The following is an 18,478-nucleotide window of genomic DNA, read 5'->3' as shown; positions in this document are numbered from 1 at the left end:
AAGCAAAGGACAGATGGAAAATATGACAGGAAGATAAGATACTTGGAAAATCAATCAGGATGGAAAGGTCAAAATCCAGCTAATAGGAATACCAGAAAAGGGCGGAAAAGAACAGAAAAGAATAAAGAATAATAAAAATAGAATTCTAAGGGAAATGAGCAACTCACTATCAAAACCACTCATATACTAAACTTAAAAAAAATAGGGGCACCTGGTTGGCTCAGTCAGTGGAGCATACAGCTCTTGATCTTAGGGTCATGATTTCGAGCCCCACATCGGGTATGAGATTGCTTAAGTAAATATACTTAAAGAGAAAACCACTCATGTACAAGAAAACAAGAGATCATAAACAAGAGCAATAAAAAACAGATAGCAGAGAATTAGTTAGACCTGCAAGGACTAGAGAGATTGGAATTACCAAGCCCATCGCTTCTTGGCCTTTTGGCTAAGATCAAGTGGAATTACCAAGCCCAAAATATAAAACAAGAGTGCTTACTTTAATTTCCAGAAATAAAAGGAAAGGATTGAAAATGTGGTAAAGAACAAGAAGATCTGAAGAAGTACTAATCAGAACCTCTAGAAATGAAAAAGTAATAATAGGAAATAAGATTTCCTTGGTCAGGTTTAACAGCAGATGATTGGACTTCACTGAAGAAAAAAATAATGAATTGGGAAATTGGACTTAATCGATTATCTAGGGTACAGCCTAGAGAAATGACAAATACAAAATGGAAGTTAAGAAACATGGGGGGTAAAATGAGAAGGTCTCACATTCCAGAAGGAGATAAGGGAACAGAGGAAATATTAAAGGAGAAAGTGGCTGAGAATTTTCCAGAATTGAAAGACACTACCCCACAGACTGAAGGAACTCAATGAACGCTAAGCAAAATAAATAAAAGAGGTCCTCACTAGACATAGTTAAACTGCAAATCGCAAAGATAGGAAAAATTCTTAAAATAACCTTTAATACCTTCAGAGAAGCAACAATTAGACTTCCAGTTGACTTTTCTTTCTTATTTTTTTAAAGATTTTATTCATTTATTTGACAGAGAGAGACAGCGAGAGAGGGGACAGAAACGGGGAGTGGGAGAGGGAGCAGGGAGCCCCACGCAGGGCTCGATCCTAGGACCCCAGGATCATGACCTGAGCCGAAGACAGACACTTAACAACTGAGCCATCCAGGTGCCCCTCCAGTTGACTCTTCAGCAGTGGCAGTGGGACAGTGGGATCCAGCAGACAGCAAATTTATAACTTCACTTTTCTATATGTGGAAAATGACAAGCTGATTCTCACATTTATTTGATAGGACAAAGGGCTAAGAGTATCTCGGACAGTCCTGAAGAAGAACAAGGTTGGAGCCTTGTCTTATCAGTTTTAAAAATAAATACATATTTGTAGCTAAGTAACGAAGATAGTAATAGACAAATTGAGCGACAAAATAGAAGACCCAGGAACAGACCCACAGATGTATGAAAACTAGATTATTACAGAGCTGATAAGGTAGACCAATGGAGAAAGAATGGGCTTTTTAATAAATAGTACAGAATAATTGGTTACTGATAGGGAGAAAAATGAAATTAACTCCTACCCTATGGTGTATACAAAAACTATTCCTCATATTTTTATTTTTTTAAGATTTATTATTTATTTATTTATTTATTTATTTATTTATTTATTTATTTTTAGAGAGAGGAGGGGCAGAGGGAGAGGGAGAGAGAATCTCAAGCAGACTCCCCACTGAGCATGGAGCCTGACACAGGGCTCAGTCTCACAAACCTGAGATCATGCCCTGAGCTGAAATCAAGAGTTGGACACTTAACTGACTGAGCCACGCAGGCACCCCCGTTCCTTGTATTTTTTAAAGACCTAAATGTTAATAGAAAAAATATACACTTTCAAAAGATAATATAGAACATCTTTTGATGTGTTTCTTAAACAAAACAAAATAATAAAGGAAAATGTTGATCAATTCATGTACATTAATATTGAGAACTTATAATCATCCAAAGATTCCAGAAAAAGAGTAAAAAGACTCATACTGGGCACAGTTATTCCCTGGGGTGTGTGTGTGCATGTATATATATGACAGAAGACTTGTATCAAGAAAATAAAATGCTTCAATGAATTAAAAAAAATAATACTACAAAAAAATTTTTTTTAAGAATTGACAGGGTTGGGGCACCTGGGTGGTTCAGTCATTGAGCATCTGCCTTTGGCTCAGGTCATGATCTCAGGGTCTTGGGGTTGAGCCCCACATCGGGCTCCCTGCTCAGCAGGAAGCCTGCTTCTCCCTCTCCCACTCGCCCTGCTTGTGTTCCCTCTCTCTCACTGTCTCTCTATCAAATTAATAATAAAATAAAAAATCTTTAAAAAAAATAAAGATTCTGAACACAATAAAACCTAAAAAAAAAAAATTGACAGGGAGTGTCACAGAGAATTGGCACTCAGAAATGCAAACACCACAATGAAATTGCATTTTACATTATTAAGTTGGAAAAAACGTTTAAAGTTTAACCATAAGGTAATTTAGAAACCAATTTAGGATTCCCTAGTAAAGTCGAGAATATGTAAGCCCCAGGTCAAGAATATGTAAGCCCCATGTACCAGAACTCCTAACATGTGCACAAGGAAGGAAGTTCATGAATTTTTGTAATGACATCATTCATAATGAAAAAATAAATGTCCATCAAAAGTCAAATGAATAAGAAAATCATGGTAGATTTTTATAAGGAGATGCTGCATAACAATGAGGATGAGTGAACCAATGCTACAATACATCGTGATGGCTGAAGCTAAAAACCGTAACATTGAATGACAGAAGTAAGTCTCAGAAGAATGCATACAGTGTGATTCCATTTATGTAAAATTTAAAATCAGGAAAAACTAGAATTTTTTATCTACTAATACATACTTGGGTGGGAAAAAACATCAAAAAAAGAAAGGGAGGGCGCCTGGGTGGCTCAGTTGGTTAAGCGACTGCCTTCGGCTCAGGTCATGATCCCAGGGTCCTGGGATCGAGTCCCATATCGGGCTCCCTGCTCAGCAGGGAGTCTGCTTCTCCCTCTGACCCTCTTCCCTCTCATGCTCTCTATCTCTCATTCTCTCTCTCTCAAATAAGTAAATAAAATCTTAAAAAAAAAAAAAGAAAGGGAATGATTAACACAAAATTCCATTTCTAGATAGCTGGAGGGGAGGGCAGAAAGAGGATGTAAGCCCAGGAGGTTTCTGGGTTATTTCTTGGCAATACCCATTTCCTGGCCTGGAAGGCATTTTCACAGTTAACTAATTTTAACTTTTTAAACCCGTATATACACTTTCATAGACATACGCATTTTATGTACCTTAAATGCATACTCTGTTTAACATTTTTTAAAGACGTTATTTATTTATTTGAGAGAGCTCAAGAGAGAGCGTGAGTAGGGGGGAGGGGCAGAGAGAGAGAGGGAAAAGCAGACTCCCCACTGAGCAGGGAACCCAATGGAGGGCTCCATCCCAGGACCCTGGGGTCATGACCTGAGCTAAGGCAGATGTTTAACCAAATGAGCCACCCATGTGCATCTCTGTTCAACATTTTTTTCGGAAAAGCATAGCCTTTCATTGAGACAGATTAACATGTGGCATGATGAAGTATAAGAACGGAAATACATTTGATCTAAATGCCAGGAACACTTGCCTTCAGAGTTAGTGATGTTCCCTTCTGTACATATCCAGTCTTACTACTTTGTTCTTTAGTGACTAATATTTAATCATTATAATACTATAAATCCAATTATTGGTTTGTAATTTTTCTAATGGGCCTACAGGTGGTTCCAAAAATTAAATTACTATTTAAATTAATATTAATGAGGATGACTCATTACTGAACAGAATATAAATTACTGAATAGAATATAATAATTACTGAACAGAATATAAATATCTTAAATCTTGGCTATGTAGAAGGAAAGGTTTAGCTGTGCAGAGTTGTGTGCGGTGCAGGGAGAGAAGAATAAATGAGGAAATTCACTCATTTCACATAGTATAAAGGAAAAGATACTGTCAGCAGTTGATTAATCAAGAAATAGAAGGTTAAACTTAAAGTTCTAAAAACCCACTAGAGGCATTAAAAGTAAGAATTGTAAGCAGAGGTGGTAGTATCTTAAGTACCTTATCTCTCGCCTTTTATATCAGAAATCAATACACACTGTCCAAAGCTGATATATCTAGAAACAAATATATTGCTTAGCATAGTGGTTGAAGGGCTAACAGAACTAAAAACAAAAGCAAGCCAAGTCGTTACCATGAACATGGGTTACTTTTGTTATAAAGAAAGTGAATCGTTGAACACTACATCAAAAACTAATGATGTACTATATACTGGCTAATTGAACATAATATAAATAAAGATAAATAAATAAATTTTTAAAAAAAGAAAAGAAAAGTCCTGGTATAGCAAAACTTTCCTCTGCAGCAGAATAGAGCCTAACGCAGGTGTATTTTGTCCCTTTTCAATGGTCTTTAGTCCACCTCGTAGCCCTGTTGATGGAGAGTGCCTACTCCAGCAGTGCAGTCACGTTATGGGTTTAAAGGGCATGAATTAGGTATTATTTATCTTTATGCTTACCAGAGTGCCCAATGCATGAGTCCTCAGTGCATTGATTGGATGAAAAATGTAGCTACTGCAATTTTTTAAGTGGCCTATCGGGGCCATCAAGCTGTTTCCTACCTCAAATCGTGTATTCATCTCAGTGGTGAGTGCCCCTTTCTCCTCTTCTCCCACTGTAGCCGGGATTCTATATTCCTGGCAGGTCATGAGACAGAAGACATATACTGAGCATGGAGTATATGTTAGGTGCGGTGGAAGGCTCAGGGAGACAGATAAGGAGCGTCAAATTGAAAGTATGCATGTAGTATACATGTATACGAACCTAGGCATTTACGTGTGTGTGGAGATATATATATATATCCTGTGGCTCATTTTTTTGCCCTCTTCCCCTCTGTAATTATATTTCCACGTGCAAAATGGCCACACTGCTCCTGAGCCATTCTTTTATGTCCAGTTTCTTAATGATCAATGCAGGTTTCCTCCAAAGAGACCAGTGTGGTATCTATCATGAAAACAGCTGAAATAACCAGGGTGACCCAACACAGTCTTCTTTGTTGGCTGCAGGGAAGCATCTCCTGAGCACCCAACTAAGAATTTTTTTGTTGGGAATTCTCTAGTATACATTTATTATTTCCCCTTGTGTCCTGATAAAGAGACTATGATTCTTAATGGCTGATGCACTTGAACATTTCAAGTGAACCTCAGAAATTGCATCACCTAAAATTTCAAGATGTTGGGGAGAATTTTGCGTTTTATTCTTTCTGAACGACAGGCACAGCTTTAATCCCTGTCTCCGTTCGGAGCTTACTCTTTCCCAGAAAGGTTAATTCATTATCAGCACTGAAGTTGCTGTAAATGCCCCGTTTGGCCCCGTTGTGTCCTTCCTGTTCTGTTTTCCCTGCTGCCACAATGTAAGTGCTGCTAAGAGCAGAGGTAATCAGCTGTAGCTTTTTCCCTGCGCTGATCCAGCCCACAGTTCCTACAGCCCCCAGAGCCCATGTGCAGTAAGGCCTGGGCCCTCTCATCCTACAGGTTACTTGGCAGCATTGCTGGTCAAGATAAAACATAGTTTTTCAGACATCCAAATAATTGTCTCTGTTTGTACAGAGATTTCTGTTTGTACAATTGATCTCTGTTTGTACAATTGATTTCCTGTGTCTTCGACAGAAGTTGTTTAGAACTGTTTACCATTGCCTACTGCTACAGAACTTGCTGTTTTACATTCTTGATTATGATTGTGTGTGGGGTTATTACCGGTGGCTATAGACTTGGGAAAGTAACCAATTGTTCCAAATTCAAGGAAAAAAAAAATATCAATATGGTTGAGAGATTAAATCTCCATTTAAGTTTGCCTTACATAATGCAGGTGTTACAGCTCTTATTGGGGGATTCTGGCAGCAATCGTGGTTACTTAGCGGAAAAATGATTCTGGAAAGTACTAAATTAGGTTATTTTCCAGCACTAAAGCCAGCCGATGAGGCCTTACATATCTCCTACATAAGTGTACCCCGGACTGGCCTGGAAGACAAAAATAGAGCATAAAAGTATGAGCTTTAAAGCAAGTTTGCGAATTTGCTGCCTCTACTTTTATTTCAGTATGGTTTCATCTGTACTGGGGCTTCATCTCATCAGTGTTTGTGATCAAGGCTCTTAAATCAGTTTTGTGGCTTTTTAACAACGTGACTATCCCTCGTGGTTTCTCTGGCACTGTGTAGACATATTAACACTGAGTTATATCTGAGATAGATGTGTGAACTATGTAAGTAGCTGTGCCTTCTTTTCCTCACAACTGTTTAATTTCCTAAAAGAAAAAGAGGAGAAATTGTGAAGTTTCCTCTGGAGTTCAGTTTGGATGATATCTTTGGGATGTGTTCATCACATAATGTAGGGGATCATTCCTGAGACGAGGTGACCACAAAGCTAATGTCAGAGGGGGCTCGTACAGTGCCATAGACCTGAGGTTCTACGAGATGTTCAGGCCTGACTTGCAAGAACAAAGCAAAGCAAGTTGCTATCATCAGGCCCATTTCTTACAACCCACAACCTCCTCTAGGGTTTACTCACCTCTTAGCACCACACAACCATCATAACCATAGCGGACTCACACTTGCTGTCTTGACCCCTCTCCTTCCATCCCCTAGCCTCAAGGAAATAAAAAGAAGCACCTTACAAAATGAGGATGCATGGCTCAAACCCTCAGTGGTCAAGGTTCTAAGAATTACATTATGTGTATTGTTAGAAGAATTTGCCCTTTAAAAACTATAAAAAGGGAACTAGTTCCAGGCTCCCTTAATTAAAACCCATTAAGCCTTCAGTGACCACAGACCGCAGAGACATTTCTGTAGCTAGACTTTCAGATGGTCTGGAAGGATTTCTGGCTTACATCTTTTTCTGCATTAAAGCAGGGTTCCCAAAAGGTGCTGCCAGGGCTCTCAGCAGGGTAGAAATTTGGGGGATCTTGTGAGCTGCGGTGCAACCTTAGTGTCCTGTAAAATTCTCTCCTCCAAGTTCTTACACAGCCTGTCCTGGTTTGGCTTATGTTAGCAGAAGGGATCAAAGTTCAAAATGCCTTGCCTGTAGAATGCTAATGGAGTTTATTTCCTTAAATTTTTTTCTGTAAAATGAAGTGGAAGGAAACAGGTTCCATCTGCAAGATATTCATCTCTTGGCAAGGTCTCCACTCTGAACCTCTGGTTGTTTGCAAACAGCTCCTTAGTACCTACTCACAGATCTGTGCCTGGGCAATTGTAATACAGAGAAGAAATTACTTGCAAATCCGGTTCTCAGACAATAAAAAGATGTTTTAAAAGCCTCCTCCTGCACATTTTGAAAGATTTTTAATAGGAGCATGGAAATATATTTAATCTCTCTTAAATCTTAAAGACCATAACACTCACATGTTATTTTTTTTTTTCTGCTTCCTTTTTAAGAGAAAGGTGATGCTGAGCCAGAGAGTCCAGACAATGGCACATCGAATACCTCGTAAGTTGCTTTCCTGTTTCTATCCAGATAATATGCCTGTAATATGAAACAGTGCAAGTATCTTGTAAGAGTAACCATAATAATGGAAGGAAACCTGTGGTTCTCTTTCTCATGATGATGTCTTTTTAAATGCTTTTGGGTGCAGACGCAATTTGAGGTCTTTCTTATGCTTTATCACAGTAAGAGTAATCTTAAAAATGCTAATACACCTTCTTATAAAATAGAAATGTAATAATACTTCAGGGTGTGTATTGTCAGGGAGAAAGGAGGCAAACCCTTTAGAATTTTGTTGGAGGCTTTCAGCACTGTCACAAATAATTATAGGACTTTTCACACATACTGGGAGATACTCTGTCCTACATACCTGTGCGATACCAATGTCATTTTTAAAAGTCTGCCATCTACAACCTCACCTTGGCATTATGTGAAAAATACGATTCTAAATATCTCTGGAATCCCAAGAATTTGTTACTTTTTTGAATTAACAAATGCAGTTTTAAATACAGAAGAAAAAGCACTTGGAAAGCATGTGTTCCTCACTCCATATTTTGTCTTTTTCTTCTCAGTGCTCAAAGAATCCAAATGGGTTTTTAATGATTAATTTGCTACCAAATTTTTCTACCAGAGTTTAAATTAAATAATTCACAAATTAACAGATTACTTTAGCTTCACAGGAATCAGTATCAGGTGGGTTCTTAAGAATCTTCATTTTTATCACTCTGAGGGGTGAGATATATTTTCTTATTATAAGACAGCTTTGTGAATTTATCTACATGTAGGCCAGTGCTCATATTACTCAGCATCTAAAATGCTACTCATTAGAAATCACACTTTGTGATATGATATTATTGAATGTCTTACTTTGTCCAAGATCTGTTTCTCAGTCTAGAAAGATCCTTTGGCTTCCATAAAAGGGCTATGTATTTCATAAAGGATATAATTATATGTTTGTCTTTCTTAAGATATTGCCCTAAAAGTTCCAAATAGTCCTACTGTCATGATTTCTGATGATATAATGAATGTGACTAGTCTTAAGTGGTTAAAATAGCACTGATTTTTAAATTTTTGTGCTGCAAAATATAATGGGAAAAGGGTTCTAATGCCATCTGGAGGCATTCTAGAGAACTGAAAAGGGTAGAATCGTTTAAAAATTTGGTTCTTTTGAGTAACATTTGCAACTGAATAAGAATCAACACAACTAGAATGTAAGGTCTTTGGGAATAAGTAATATTTTTATAAATAATTTTATGAAGGTGCTAATTATTGTAGAAACAACAGTTTTTCAAATTCTCATTAACAAAATCATTTTAAAAACAGACAGAACATATAAAATATGTTGAAAAACTGCTAACATTCCACATTTAATTTTACAAATTTTAAAATTTCATTCAATACACATCCCAATTTTTTAATGCAGTTTGATGTGCCATTAGTTCTTCTTCTCTTAAGCATTTCTAAAAAGCCTTTTCTCTAAAAGAATTGGTTTCCATATGTTAGTCTCTTATAAAAATAAATATACTGTTTGAGGAATTACTTTTAAATCCTCTGGAGATGTCAGAATGTTAAAAGCTTGAAGCATCATCCCACATTCATCATCTGCCTCACATCCTGCCTCTTGAACTAGAAATAGTGAGATAAAGTCTTAGATTGAAAGGATTTCTCTTTTAAAAGTGGAGAATTCTGGGGGCACCTGGGTGGCACAGTCAGTTAAGCATCCGAATCTTGGTTTTGGCTTCCGTCGTGATCTTGGGGTCGTGCTTCACGCTCAGCACAGAGTCAGCTTGGAACTCTCTCTCCCTCTCCCTCTGCCTCTCTCCCCCCTGCTCTCTCTCTCTCTCTCAAATAAATAGATAAATCTTTTTTAAAAAGTGGAGAATTCTGAAACTGAGCCCTCTAAGGGTGGTTCTATTGTAATTAGGCAAGAGAAAGAGCATATTATGAACAAAGAGCAAGAACTCAGGATACCTGAGATTTGTGTAGCATTTTACATGCTCTTCACAGTATCTTATTCAAGCTTTACTTAGGTAGACAAGTAGGGTAGGGACAATATCCTTATTTTATATACAAGGAATCTAAGGGTCAGAAAAGTCATTCAACTTAAGTGAAAAAATTAGGACACAAATCAAATATTTTGCTTCTCTATCCATTTACCAAACTGAGGAGTGAGTAGAACTTAGGAGTCAAAGCAAAGCCTTGAGTCATAATCAAGTAGAAAAACTGATCATATTATTTGTTAAGTGGTAAGTATAATAGTTTGCTAGGGCTGCCATAACAAAGTACCACAGACTGGGTTCTTCAAACAATAGAAACTTACTGTCTCACAGTTCTGCAGGCTAGAAGTCTAAAATCAGTCAGTAGGGTTGGTTTCTTCTGTGAAGGAAGGATCTGTTGTTCCAGGCCTTGTTCTCTGTTTTACAGATGGCCATATTCTCCCTGTGTTTCTTCACATAATCTTCCCTCTGGGTGTGTCTGTCCAAATTTCCCCTTTTTATAAAAATGCCGGTTATATTGGATTAGAGCCTACCCTAATGGCTTCATTTTTACCTTATTACCCCATAAAAGACCCTGTGCACATTCTGAGGTACTGGAGGCCAGAGCTTCAACATATGAATTTTGAGGAGAAAAGATTCAATTCATGATATTAAGGTTCAGAGCAACCAGAATGATTCAGAAGCCAAGTTGGGAGAACAGAGAGTGTATAGAATAGATGCCAGAAGATGAAACAAGGTGAAAGAACCTAAGTAAAACAGACCAAAAATGATGAGCTCCACTGGGAGCTGAAGGGGTGAAGGAGCAGAGCAAAGAAAAGTGTAGATGACGTACACACAAAACATGAGGAAAGATACCTCTTTCACATCATGGTTTAGTGGGAAACTCAGCTTCATTAATGCTTATACATCCATCTATCTGTATAATTCAATGACCCTGCGAGTCATTTAAAGCCAGTATATGGATTTAAATTATAGTATATAAAAGGGAGTCTCCAGACAGGGGAACTCATTTCCTGAAGAAACAACTTTCCTCCCTGGCCTCTTTTAAAAGTAAGACATTAGCATTATTTAAAATGGCCAAGACATGGAAATAAACTCAGTGATCACAAATGGATGAATTGATAAAGAAAACGTAATGCATGCACATGTACACACACACACACACACACACACACACACACACAGGAATATTATTTGACCATAAAAAAGAGGGAAATCCTCCATTTTTAACAACAGGGATGGACCTTAAGGGCATTATGCTAAGTGAAATAAGTCAGACAGAGAAAGACAAATGCCATATGATCTCACATATATGTGGAATCTTAAAAAAAGAACAGATTGGTGGTTTCCAGAGGCAGGGGTGTGGGGTGTGGGCGAGGAATGGGCAAAATGGGGGAAGGCGGTCAAAAGGTACAAACTTCCAGTTGTAAAATAAATAAGTCCTGGGGAGGTAATGAACAATTGACTATATAGTTGACTCTAATTGACTATAGTATAGGTGGCTATAGTTGATACTCTATTGTATATTTGAAAGTTGCTAAGAGAATAGATCTTAAAAGGTCTCAAAACAAGAAAAAAATTGTAACTATGTGTGGGCGTGGATGTTAACTAGACATTATGGTGATCATTTCACAGTATATACATACAGTTGGCCCCTACACAACACAGATTTATAATGCACGGATCCGCTTATATGTGGGTTTTTTTTTTTCATAAAATACAGTACAATACTGTAAATGTACTTTTTCTTCCTTATGATTTTCCTAATAACCTTTTCTTTTTTCTAGCTTTATTGTACAAATACAGTATGTAATACATATAACATACAAAATATGTGTTAATTGACTTATTTATGTTATCAGTAAGGCTTCCAGTCACAATAGACTATTAGTAGTTAAGTTTGAGGGAGTCAAAAGTTGTACATGGATTTTCAACTGTATGGGGGTTGGGGCACTGACTGCATTGTTCAAGGGTCAACTGTATGTCAAATTATTATGTTGTACACCTGAAACTAATATATGAATAAATAAAAACAGAAGATTAATCATGACAAGTTTTAGATAGTCATTGCCTGATAGGACAGAGTTGTCTGGATAATACCTGATGATCCCCTCAAGATATAATATTTAATGATCCTATGAGTATTCATAAAGGTGAGAGGTATAATTTATTCTTAACATATACACACACAAACCCATAAATTAAAACTTCTGTGAGAGAGTTCCAGTTATGTCAATAATAGAAGAGCTTATATTAGATTAACTCTCCCTCGATAACTATTATAAACTCTGAACAAAATATTCCTTTAAAAAACTATTTGAAGGCATTAGAGGTTGACTAAAAGAAGGCAGATAATGTTGGGAATTTGTTCCTTCAAAGAAGGAAATAGACTGGTTGAGATCTACATTTATACAGGTTCTCTCCTGAGAGCACTTTCAATCCACAAGAGGAACTAGAATTGAAGGAGAAAGCCAGCCACAGTCATGTTTGCTTGAAGTGTCAGAAGGTGGAGCTCAGGGCTGCCAGCGTAGATGGACTTTCAGAGAGGAAAATCCAGAAAGCAAGGAACCATACAGAATAGAGTTCCACTTCTTTATATAATTTCTCTCAATCCTTGGATGACCCCTAAACTGCATATGTGTTGGCGAGATGCCAGTGAGCCCAGTGGAAAACAATAGCTGGAAAGCTGAAAAGCTGAGCAGAAATTTCAACTGCTGCCTAATGTCTACAACTACTACCTGTACAGTTTGGAATTTGAATCCCATCCAATTATAAGAGCTTGGTAAACACCTTGAGTTTTGTTTTTTTGTTTTTTGGGGTTTTGTTTTTTTGTTTGTTTGTTTGTTTGTTTGTTTAAAACTCAGAGAGGCTATGCCTTAAGAATAAAGGAGTCATCCTAAAAACTAAAGACAAAACCAAAATGGATCATTACAAAGTGTAACACTAAGTACCCACAAGTTTCAGGCGATCAGCTAATAATTTGTCTGATAGAACAAAAAAAGTCAACATTGTTTAAAGGAAGAAAACAGACTCTAGAGTCTCTATAATGTATCATTGACAACATTCATTATCTAATCAAAAGTTAAAGGATATGTGAGGAATAGGAAAATGTGACCCATAATCAAGAGGAAAAGTAGTCACTATAATAGACCTTGAGGTGATCTAGATGTTGGAATTTTCAGACAAGAACTTTCAAGCTTATAATATGTTCAGGGATGTAAAGGAAAAAAAACATCATCATAATGACTGAAAGAAGTGAAATCTTAGCAGGGAAATGGAAACTATAAAGAAGAACCAAATGACAATTCTGGAACTGAATATTTGAAAAATATTTGAAATGAAAATTTCACTACATAACCAATAAGAATTATCCAGTATGAAGGACAGTGGGAATAAAGATTTAAAAACAATGAACAGAGCCTCAGTGCATTATGGGACAATATCAGGTAGTCAAAAATACATGTAATTGGAGTCCAGAAGGAGAGGGCAGAGAAAAGAGATCAGAAAAAAATTTTTGAAAAAATAATAGCCGGAAGCTTCCTAACCTGGGTGAAAACATTGACTTATAAATACAAGAAGCTCATCTAATCCTAAGGATAAATACATATAAAACCACATCTTGAAACATTATTGTAAAACTGCTAAAAACTAAAGATAAAGAGAAACTCTTGAAAGTTGCAAAGAAAAAATGACATGTGCAGGGGAGCAGTGATATAACTAACTGAAGGATTCCCATCAGAAACTTCAAAAGCTATAATACAAAGCAAAAACATTTTTAAAGTGCTGAAAACCCCCCCAAAAAAGTTAAAGAACTGTCAAGCCATAATTTTAACTCTAGCAAAAATACCTTTCAAAATAGAAGGTGAAATAAAGACTTTTGGATACACAAAATCAGAGAGAATTCATTCCAGTAGGCCTGTGCTACAACAAATGATAGAGGAAATTTATCAGGCTGAAGGACAATAATATCAGATGGAAACTCAGCCCTATAAGAAGGAAGTATATACAGGAAAAAATAAATATATGTGTAAACATAAAAAATTAACGTAAAAAATAAATATTGTTTGGTGGGATTTGTAATGTACACTTGACCATTGAACAATACAGGGGTTGGGGCTCTGATCCACCCCATGCATGAATAATCCATATACAACTTTTGACTCCTCAGAAACTTATGTACTAATACCTGCTGTTGACTGTAAGCCTTACAATAACATAGTCAATTGACACATATTTTGTATGTTATATGTGTTATGTACTGTACTCTAACAATAAAGTAAACTAGAGAAAAAATATTGTTAGAAAAATCCTAAGGAAGAGAAAATATATTTATAGTACTGTACTGTATTTATTGAAAAAAAATCTCATCTAAGTGGCCCTGCACAGTTCAAACCCTTCTTGTTCAAGGATCACCTGTATACAGATGTCAAATATAGGACAAAAATAGCACAAAAAATAAGAAAGGGCTAATGGAATTGCATGACTAACAAGGTTCTTACATTTTATGTGAATTAGTATAATATTAAATCTAAGTTTGGTGAAAAGTATGCATAGTATAATAACTAGAAAAACCACTAAAAACAAACACCCCCAAAAAAGCATAGCCAAAACTAAGTCATTGGAGGAATTGAAATACCAAAAAAAAAATTAGGTTAATACAATACATGAAAGGAAAGAAAGAACAGAAAGAAAAAACAGAGGTTATGGATATAAAAGAAATAGAAAAATTGTAAACCTAATCCCAGCCATATCAATACTTGAATTAAATGTAAATGGACTAAAAACTACAGTTAAAAGGCAAAGACTATCAAAATGGCATAAACCAAGACTTTCCACTGTCAACAAGATGAGCAATTTAAATATAAAAACAAATAGTTTGAAGCCAGATAATGGTAGAAAAGATAGACTATAAACAGTAACCATAAGAAAGCCAGTGTGACACTATTAATATTGCCAAATAGATCTTCAGACAAAGACCTTTAACTAATGCTAAAAAGGTTAGTTAATAAGGAAAACATAACAATCATAATTATGTATGTATTTACTAACAGATCTTTAATATAATAGTTACAGATTTTTAACATCCCTTTCTTCAGTAATCAGTAGAAAACTTAAACAAAGTATTAGCAAGTATATGAACTATTTGGACATTATTAATCACTTTGATCTAATTGACATTTATAGAACACTGCCCCTAACAAGTGCAAATTACAGAGTCTTATCAAGCACACATGAAGCATTCACCCAAGACAGACCTTATTGAGAGCAATAAAAGAAATATCAGTGAATTTCATAGGACTAAAATCTTACAGAGTATATTCTATGATCACAGCATGATTACATTATATAAATGGCAAAAAATAATTAGGTATTTGATAGTTAAATAACATTTCTAGATAGTCTTTGAGTTAAGGAATAAATCACAAGGGAAATTAGAAAGTAATTTTAACTGAGTGAAAATGAAAGTACAATTTATGAAAATTATGAAAATTTATGAAATTTATGAAAGTACAATTTATGAAAAATTTCAGTTTAGTGAATTAGGATTCACTAAATAAACACAGCAAAAAAGAAATTTGCAGCTTCACATGTTTGTATTAAAAAAAGTACAATGTTTAACATCAGTAACTTATGTTCCCACTTTAAGAAGCTATAAAAAGAATAAATTAAACCCAAGATAATTAGAAGTGCATAATAAAAAATAGGAATAGAAGTTAACAAATAATAGAGAAAGCCAATGAAGCCAAAATATAGTTCTTTTAAAAGATTAATAAAATTAACAAACACTGATGATAATAATTAAGGAAAAAAAGAGTGAAAACACAAATTACCAACATCAGCAATGAAAAGAGGGGACACGAACCCATATCCTACAGAAATTTTAACAATAATAACTGGATAGTATGAACTACTTATAGCCAGTTGATTTGACAATTTGGATGAAAAAGTCACTTTCTTTGAAAATACACAATTTACCATAACTGCCACAAGAATATTTAGAAAATCTGAATGCCCTTATTACTATTTTAAGGAGTTGAATTTGTAATAGAAACTTTTCCACAAAGAAGATTCCTCCAGGACTAGATGGTTTCACAGGTAAATTCTGTCAAAACTTTAAATAAAAAATGTTTATGCCAATGAAATTCCAACAAATAAACTACCAGTCTTACATGAATTCTTTCAGAAGATAGAGGAAGAAAAACTTCCCAGTTGATTGTAAAAGGCCAGTAACCCTGATACCAAAATCTGACATAAACCTTATAAGAAAAGAAAACAATCCAGGGGCACCTGTGTGGCTCAGTCATTAAGCATCTGCCTTTGGCTCAGGTCATGATACCAGGGTCCTGGGATCGAGCCCCGCATTGGGTTCCCTGCTCAGCGGGAAGCCTCCTTCTCCCTCTCCCACTCCCCCTGCTTGTGTTCCCTCTCTCACTGTGTCTCTCTCTGTCAAATAAATAAAATCTTTAAAGAAAAGAAAATAATCCAGTATCCCTCATAAGCATTCCAAAATTCCTTAACAAAATATTAGTATGTATAATCCAGTGATATATGAAAAAAAATGTGATTAACTGTGACTAAGTGGGGTTTATCACAGGAATGCATGGTTGGTTTAACAGAAAAATTAATTAATGTAATCCACCATATTAATAGTATAAAGGAGAAAAACCATATGATCTTCTAAATAGATGAAGATAAAGCATTTGGCATAATTAACACCCATTCATGGTTTTTTAAAAATCTCAGAAACTAGGACAAGAAGGTAACTTAATCAATCTGATAAAGGGCACCTACAATAAAAAACCTACTGCTAACATCATATTTAATGATGAAACACCAAACACTTTCCTCCTGAGATCAGAAACATAACAGTGGTGTCTGCGCTTACCACCTCTATCAACATTGTACTGGAGGTTCTAGTCAGTACAATAAGGCAAGAAAAGAAACTGAAAACCATAAAGATTGAAAAGAATGATTGTTTATAGAGAAAATCCTCAACTAGTAGAATCAATAAATGAATTAGGCAAGGTTAACGTACAAAACTCAGTTGTGTTTTTATTTCTTAGCAATAAGCAATTGGAAAATGAAATTTTAAATAGAATTTCATTTACAGTGACAAAATACATAATAAATTTAGCAAAAGACATAAGACCTGTACACTGAAAACTATAAAACATTGATGAGAGAAACTTGAGACCTAAGTAAATGGACAGATGTTGATGAATTAGAAGATTTAATTATGTTAATATGTCAATTCTTTTCATACTGTTCTGTAGATTCAACACTATCTTGAACAAAAGGCTAGCAGGACATTTTTATATAAAATGATGATTTGATTCTAAAATTTTAATAGAAAAGCAAAGGACCTAAGTAGCCAAAACAGTCTTGAAGAACAAGGTTGAAGGCCTTACAGTTCCTGATTTCAAGACTTATAAAACTGAAGTATTATATATAGTGCATAAATGGAGCAAAATAGAGTCTAGAAATAGACCCATACATATATGGTCAATTGATTTTTCACAGAACCACCAAGCAGTTCATTGGCAAAAGCCAAATGCTTTCAACAAATAGTGTTGGAGCAACTGCTGGGGGAAAAAAATAGGAATCTCACACTACGTACAATTGAGATGAATCATAGACCTCAATATAAAGGCTAAAACTCTAAAGTTTCTAGAGAAAAACATAGGAGAATATCTTCACAACCTGAGATAGGCAAAGATGTCTTACAGAGGTTCCAAAAACATACAATATAAAAGAAAATCCTGTTGAACTAGACTTCCTCAAAATTAAAAATACCTTCTCAACAAAATGACAAGGCAAGACACAGACTGGGAGGTTATATTTGTAATACATATATCTGACAAATAATTTGTATCCAGAATACATAAGGAACTCTGACAATTCAATAACAAAATGATAAAGAAACGAATGTTTCAAATGGGCAACCTCCTCAAACAGACAAAAGAATATACACAAATGGCTAACAAGCAGCTTAAGAGATGCATTTCACTTTAATGACTTGAAAAATGCCATTTCAGTAACATTCGTCTTCAGGGAAATAAAAATTAAAACCACAATGAGATGCCATTACACCCACCCGCTAAAATTGAAAGGACTGACAATACCAAATAGTGGCAAGGATCTGGAGCAGTTGGAAATCTCATGCATTGCTGGTAGAAAAGTAAAATGGCATAACCATTTTTGAAAACCATTTGACTGGTTTTAGTCAAGTTAAACACATTTGACCAGCAATTAAACACATACTTATTGCATGACTCAGCAATTCCCTTTGTAGCATTCACGCAGGAAAAATGGAAAATGTGTCCTTTAAAAGATTTGTACAAGAATATTTGTAGTGGCTTTATTCATAATAGTCAAAAACTGGAAGCAACCCCAATATCCATCAACTGGTGAATGGACAAATACGTATGGTTTATTCACAGAATGGAATACTTCTAATCAAAAGTCATACTTCCCAACTTGATCTGTAGATTCAATGCAATCACAATCAAACTTCCAGCAAGTTGTTTTGTGGATATAACAAGTTGATCCTAAAGTTTATATGGAGAGGCAAAATACCCAGAAGAACCAACACAATATTGAAGGAAAAGAGCAAAATTGGAGGACTAAAGGACTATCCAAGACTTACTGTAAAGCAACAGTAATCAAGACAGTGTGGTATTGGCAAAAGAATACAGAAATAGATCAGTGGAACAGAATAAATACATAAATACAGTCAACTGATCTTTGACAAAGGAGCAAAGACTACAGTGGACCAAAACCTTTTAAACAAATGGTGCTGGAACAGCTGGATATCCACATAGGAAAAAAAGAATCTAGACAGACCTTATGCCCCTCACAAAAGTTAACTCAAAATGGGTTACAGACCTATATATAAAACACAAAACTATAAAACTCCTAGA

At 35.6% G+C, this 18,478-nt stretch overlaps 1 protein-coding gene across 2 annotated transcripts in view; it reads left to right on the top strand.

The window, feature by feature from the left end:
• The window catches only part of AFF3 (AF4/FMR2 family member 3), a 561,794-nt gene that overhangs the window by 385,979 nt on the left and 157,337 nt on the right, over positions 1-18,478 (top strand). For both annotated transcript variants that reach the window (XM_027622823.2, XM_027622824.2), the window contains one exon: positions 7,515-7,566. In XM_027622823.2, coding sequence (XP_027478624.1) covers positions 7,515-7,566 — 52 coding nt within the window. The remainder of the gene's footprint in view (positions 1-7,514; positions 7,567-18,478) is intronic.

Source organism: Zalophus californianus, chromosome 8, assembly GCF_009762305.2.
Source record: "Zalophus californianus isolate mZalCal1 chromosome 8, mZalCal1.pri.v2, whole genome shotgun sequence".
Taxonomy (NCBI): Eukaryota; Metazoa; Chordata; class Mammalia; order Carnivora; family Otariidae; genus Zalophus; species Zalophus californianus.
Note: the sequence above shows the minus strand (reverse complement) of the source record. Positions and strands in the feature narration are given on the sequence as shown.